General features: G+C 43.6%; 1 protein-coding gene across 1 annotated transcript in view; it reads left to right on the top strand.

The window, feature by feature from the left end:
* The window catches only part of ntng2b (netrin g2b), an 80,409-nt gene extending 75,102 nt beyond the window's left edge, over positions 1-5,307 (top strand). Inside the window, exons 7-8 of the mRNA XM_034095956.2 lie at positions 783-917; positions 3,678-5,307. Coding sequence (XP_033951847.1) covers positions 783-917; positions 3,678-3,901 — 359 coding nt within the window. The 3' untranslated portion in view covers positions 3,902-5,307. The remainder of the gene's footprint in view (positions 1-782; positions 918-3,677) is intronic.
* The last annotated feature ends 1,403 nt before the right edge of the window (positions 5,308-6,710 follow it).

Below are 6,710 nucleotides of genomic sequence, written 5' to 3'. Positions count from 1 at the left end.
ATCTATTCATATATGGATAACGATGCACAACTTGCACCAAATACAAATGATGCTTTGAAATGCAATGTCCTCTTCTTTTAAAGTGTGCACCGCAGGAAGTAGTTAGCATTTCAAGGCAAGAAGAACATTTGCACCAATGTGTTCTTGGTAGTAAGGAGAGGTCGAAGCGTTTCGGAGATGAAATGTGAGTTGTGTTTTTTAAGCTATCATATGAATGTCAACAGAGGCAACCTTAAGGTGCTTTCATTATGCAGCACAACAAAAGAAGACGTCAGCATCTCCCTGCACTATTCAAAACACCGCCATGTTCCCCGCACGTCTTCTACCTGCCTTTGAAAGCAGACATCCTGCCCTCAGAAGAACCTGCAGTTCTGCTTAGATGGGATAGTTCCCCAAACACAAAAACCCCTCTGTCGTTCCATGCTCTGTTTGGAAGGACTTTCGTCTCTTTCAGGCTGTGTTCTGGAAGAGGAAAGAACAGCTTTAATTACAGTGGTTTATATCTCCGGACTCCACATCACATTATCTGGGAGCTCTATGGAAGAAAACAGACGCATGGTTTGAAAAAAGCAAAACAAATCTTGCTAAAAAAGAGCCTTGGTTTCAGGTCTGAATATCTGCCTCTGCACGTTGATGCTCCGACACACGGGGCTGCAGCTCTGAACGGCATCAATAAGACACCAACCTGTGGTCTGAATACCAATGCACACGTTCAGGCAGAACTTCATTCAACTCGAGGTCCAATCTGCATTTCAAATCTCTCCTTATCCCTCCTGTTTCAGAGTGCAACTGCAACCAGATGGGTTCTGTTCACGACCGGTGTAACGGCACGGGCTACTGCCAGTGTAAAGACGGCGCCGCGGGGGCCAAGTGTGACGACTGCCTGCCCGGATACTTCTGGAAACAAGGCTGTTACTGTGAGTCTCTGTCACATCCATACTTTCATTTAATTTGGATCAAGGAATGTGATTAAATTAATATATATATATATATATATATATATATACTTCAGGTAACTATACCAATAACAGATTGTTTACAGAGTATTGAATGCATGTAAGAAAGGTCCCAGCTTCCTGATATGTCCTGTTTGAGTACAAAAAGAATGATCTGATTTTACATTTGTGGCAAGTCTTTTGACGGATAAGCTTTGCATCATGGTGTCAAACTCTGGATCTACGCTAATCAAACACGTATCCGTCCTAGCTGGACTCCTAGCTCTCTATGTGTCCTCTCTAGCTCCAGGGAGAGACGTGGCCCCCTGCTCCCATGAGTTAGACATGTTCAAATGTCATGCAGACACTCTAAACGGTGTTCAGACGTATCGTAAATCCTGTGCAGGCATACTTATTTTTTCCACACAGAAAACTCATCATGAATCAGTAAGACAATCAATACATTAGAATTGATAGTAGCATTGGTATCAATACAAATAAGACAGGTTTTATTTTACAAGGCTGAACAGCATGCTGGGTAAAGCTCTCACCACAGATTAGTGAAGAACAGAGGAAGGCAGAGACCGGAGATGTACGGGACGTATTGATTAGTCATGTTCCTCAACAATCCGATCCACGTCACAGTGGCAGATGTTGCTCAGGACCCGGGAGGTGCAGAGAAGGTGAAGGCATTGGACAAGCTGCCGGATACCAAAAAACGTATTGGGCACTTCACAACTCTATAGAAATCCAGAGGAGAAGTGCAGAGTAGCCTCACAGGAAGTTGCGGTGCCACGAGCTGCAGCTCGGCATCCTCCCATGTTCTCCTTCCTCCGGGGGATAGATCATGGAGCTCATTAGCAGCTTCAGCTACCCCTTTAATTGATGACCCTGTCACTCCCTAACCCCATCACAGGGACTGGCCTGGCTCTATCACCCAGCATCTCCCACACACACACACACACACACACACACACACACACACACACACACACACAACACACACACACACAACACACAACACACACCCACACACACACACACACACACACACTCGCCTCACTCCACTCAACTCACTCACTCACTCACTCACCAATACACACACACAAAAAAACAAAAATCAAAAAATAAACCAAAAACCACAAACACAAAAAAACACACACAAAAAAAAACAAAACACGCACTCACTCACTCACTCACGCAATCCACGCACTCACACACCACACACACACCACACACACAAACACACAAATCCACGCACTCACGCACTCACACACACACACACACACACACACACACACACAACGTCTATCTCACCAACCTCACACACACACACACACACACACACACACACACACACACACACACACACACACACACACTCACAACCAAACACACAGACACACACTCACTCACACACACTCACAACCAAACACACACACACACACACTCACAACCAAACACACAGACACACACACACACACACACACACAACACACAACACACGCACACACACTCACACACACACACACACACACACACACACACGCACAACCAAACACACACACAACACGCACACACACACAACACACACACGCACAACCAACACACACACACACACACACTCACACACACACACACACACACACACATCACACACACACACACACACACACACACACACACACACTCACAACCAAACACACACACACACTCACAACCCAAACACACACACACACACACACACACACACACACTCACAACCAAACACACACACACACTCACAACCAAACACACGGACACACACACACACACACACACACTCACACACACACACACAACCAAACTCCACAGGCATGCGAGTCTTATGACCGTGTGTGTATGTATTACAATAAGGGACATGTCGTGTCACAGTATGTTTTAGATTTGACATGTTACTCCAAGTAGTTAATGATCTTAGCGATAAGATGTTTGCTCATGTAATCATTTCTTCTCATGAAAGCCTGATCGCCTCGTCTTTCTCACAGAACATGTTCAGGCCAAGTATCTCTTGCAGTCCCTCTGTGTTTCCCCCCAATGCCTTTTATAGAATTGGAATGATGCTATTCCTTTCTCCGGTCATTACTTAGCAAATATAGCATGCAGTGTATTTTCTGCTGGCTTTGAGACAGGGATTTGTTGCTTGACCCTGAGAAAGTGCAGCTCAAGAAAAACAGACCGAGAAAAGGGCTGAAAAACAAAAAGGCAGGTGTTACCTGTTGTTGTCCCTGAGGCAACGACTGCAGAATTCATCTTGCCTCTTCCCTTCCTCCCGCTTTATTTTCTACTTTGTTCTTTTTGCCCTGGATTCCTCCCCTCCCAAGTATCTGTTTCCCATCATGCCCTTTCTGACATTACCCCTCCTTATCTCCCCTCACCTGTCGTTCTCTTTGCCATACATCTTTCTTGTTTGCTCTTTGCGCCCACGCTATCCTCTCACCGCCTGTCACTTTGCCGTGCCCTCTTTATTCCCACCTCCTCTCTCATTCGCCTTACGACTGCACACGCTTAACCACGACACGATTCATTCTTTATTGTCAGATCAAGACACGATTCAAGGAAAAATACATAACATGTTAAATGTTATGTGCATGCCCTTTATCTAATAGCGTTTCATTGTTTGTCTCCATCGTCACCTTGGCTGTAACAGTGTAAATGACCAACAAAGGTATCCTGATCCTCTCTCTGCCTGCTCCCCCTCAGCTAACGTCTGTGACGAGGAGATGCTCCTGTGCCAGAACGGAGGAACATGCAACCAGAACCAGAAGTGCATCTGTCCTCCGGAGTTTAAGGGGGTCCTGTGCCAACAGTCCCGCTGCGAGGCAGGCAAAGACTGCAGCGCCGCCCCCCCCCTGCACCTCAGCACGGCCGCCCTGCTGCTCTGCACTCTGCTAGCAAACCTGCTGAACACGCTAACGCCCCACTGAGCCACCAGACCCCCTCGGACCAGGGAGTGTGTGTCTATGTGTGTGTACGCCAGGCCAGGGGTCCGAAGGGCCGCCTGGACGCGTCGAACACACACTGCAGCACTCGCAAAGAGCTCACTCACACAACACGAACTAGCCCCTTTCAAACACATAAATACACACACGCACACCTCACAGGACTGTTATGATACCGAGTGTGTGCTCAGGTGTGAGGGAAAAAGAGGAGCGACCTCAGAGAAAAAAGATGCAGATGGAATGAGGGGGGGGGGATCATACCAACCACTGTTCCCTTTATTCCTGAGCTGGAGCAATGTGCATCAAACCAAAAAGCATAAACACTTAAGTCACCACTGTTTCACTTCTAAGGGAATGGCTGTTACACACATGTGGACCTTTTCTTGTGTCCTTTTTCCTTGGTTGGATGTCACCTCCGTCTGACTGACGGCCGACGTGTGTGTGTGGGAACACTCGACGGCGTTCGATCCCGCTGCTGAGGCCTACATAGTATATTAACCAGGTTTCATTTCCTCTCAGAAGATGAGACTTGATTTTACATTTATTCTATTTCTGCTGCTTTTCTTTTTTTAATAATTATATCTTGAGTCATTGTATCTAATGTGCCCACTGACAGTCACTGAGATTATACTTATTATATTATATCCAGGGGGTTACAAATTATAAAAAAAGAATTTAGTCACTATTGTGGATGTTATAGGAATGAGTGATTGTTGCCACACTTAGCGAGATTTAATCTTCACACAGTATTCAGGAAGCAGAATTTAACAGAATTTAACAGAAGTCTAAAAGAGAGAGAAAAAGATATCGACCACGTATCAATATTATATGACATTATTTGAATATTTTTTGTAGAAATTATTTTTGTTTGGAGTTACAATAAATTATAAAGAATGACATTTACAACTATTCTAAATGAGCAGTTTATTACACTGAGTGTAAACCTTGCAGTAAATATGACTGTTATTTGCCTTCTTGCTTGTTCTTTTCTTATTCCATCATAATTTAAAAAATGTTTTCAGTGGCGTAAAAAGAAAATAGAGCAAGTTATCCATTTATCATATTTCCTTCACTTTTGACATGGTGTTGAATGTTCATGATTACAAACAGACTATTCCAGCAGCCTGTCTGACAATCACAAATAACTGCTTTCCTGTCAAGAGAATATAAAGGATTGTATTCTGATAAAAGTTGCAAAGCGCTTTTATATGTAAATGACACTTGCAAACACAGCGTTAGTGATGGTCTACATACATTTATGTTCCATTGTTGGATAAATATAATATTGATTCCCTGCAGTCCTTAGAGACTATTGATTGATGATTTTTCTCATTTTTAAAGAGGACATATTTTGTTCATTTTCAGGTATATATCAGCATGTCGTGTCTCTACTTTAAAGAGTCCTCTCCTGCTGATGTTCAGGTGTATATCAGCATGTAGTGTCTCTACTTTAAAGAGTCCTCTCCTGCTGATGTTCAGGTGTATATCAGCATGTAGTGTCTCTACTTTAAAGAGTCCTCTCCTGCTGATGTTCAGGTGTATATCAGTATGTAGTGTCTCTACTTTAAAGAGTCCTCTCCTGCTGATGTTCAGGTGTATATCAGTATGTAGTGTCTCTACTTTAAAGAGTCCTCTCCTGCTGATGTTCAGGTGTATATCAGTATGTAGTGTCTCTACTTTAAAGAGTCCTCTCCTGCTGATGTTTAGGTGTATATCAGTATGTAGTGTCTCTACTTTAAAGAGTCCTCTCCTGCTGATGTTCAGGTGTATATCAGTATGTAGTGTCTCTACTTTAAAGAGTCCTCTCCTGCTGGTGTTCAGGTGTATATCAGCATGTAGTATCTCTACTTTAAAGAGTCCTCTCCTGCTGATGTTCAGGTGTATATCAGCATGTAGTGTCTCTACTTTAAAGAGTCCTCTCCTGCTGATGTTCAGCTGTATATCAGTATGTAGTGTCTCTACTTTAAAGAGTCCTCTCCTGCTGATGTTCAGGTGTATATCAGCATGTAGTGTGTCTACTTAAAGAGTCCTCTCCTGCTGATGTTCAGGTGTATATCAGCATGTAGTGTCTCTACTTTAAAGAGTCCTCTCCTGCTGATGTCCAGGTGTATATCAGCATGTAGTGTCTCTACTTTAAAGAGTCCTCTCCTGCTGATGTTCAGGTGTATATCAGCATGTAGTGTGTCTACTTTAAAGAGTCCTCTCCTGCTGATGTTCAGGTGTATATCAGTATGTACTGTGTCTACTTTAAAGAGTCCTCTCCTGCTGATGTTCAGGTGTATATCAGCATGTAGTGTGTCTACTTTAAAGAGTCCTCTCCTGCTGATGTTCAGGTGTATATCAGCATGTAGTGTCTCTACTTTAAAGAGTCCTCTCCTGCTGATGTTCAGGTGTATATCAGCATGTAGTGTCTCTACTTTAAAGAGTCCTCTCCTGCTGATGTTCAGGTGTATATCAGCATGTAGTGTGTCTACTTTAAAGAGTCCTCTCCTGCTGATGTTCAGGTGTATATCAGCATGTAGTGTCTCTACTTTAAAGAGTCCTCTCCTGCTGATGTTCAGGTGTATATCAGCATGTAGTGTCTCTACTTTAAAGAGTCCTCTCCTGCTGATGTTCAGGTGTATATCAGCATGTAGTGTCTCTACTTTAAAGAGTCCTCTCCTGCTGATGTTCAGGTGTATATCAGCATGTAGTGTGTCTACTTTAAAGAGTCCTCTCCTGCTGATGTTCATGTGTATATCAGTATGTAGTGTGTCTACTTTAAAGAGTCCTCTCCTGCTGATGTTCAGGTGTA

Source organism: Pseudochaenichthys georgianus, chromosome 12 (assembly GCF_902827115.2).
Source record: "Pseudochaenichthys georgianus chromosome 12, fPseGeo1.2, whole genome shotgun sequence".
Lineage (NCBI taxonomy): Eukaryota > Metazoa > Chordata > Actinopteri > Perciformes > Channichthyidae > Pseudochaenichthys > Pseudochaenichthys georgianus.
Note: the sequence above shows the minus strand (reverse complement) of the source record. Positions and strands in the feature narration are given on the sequence as shown.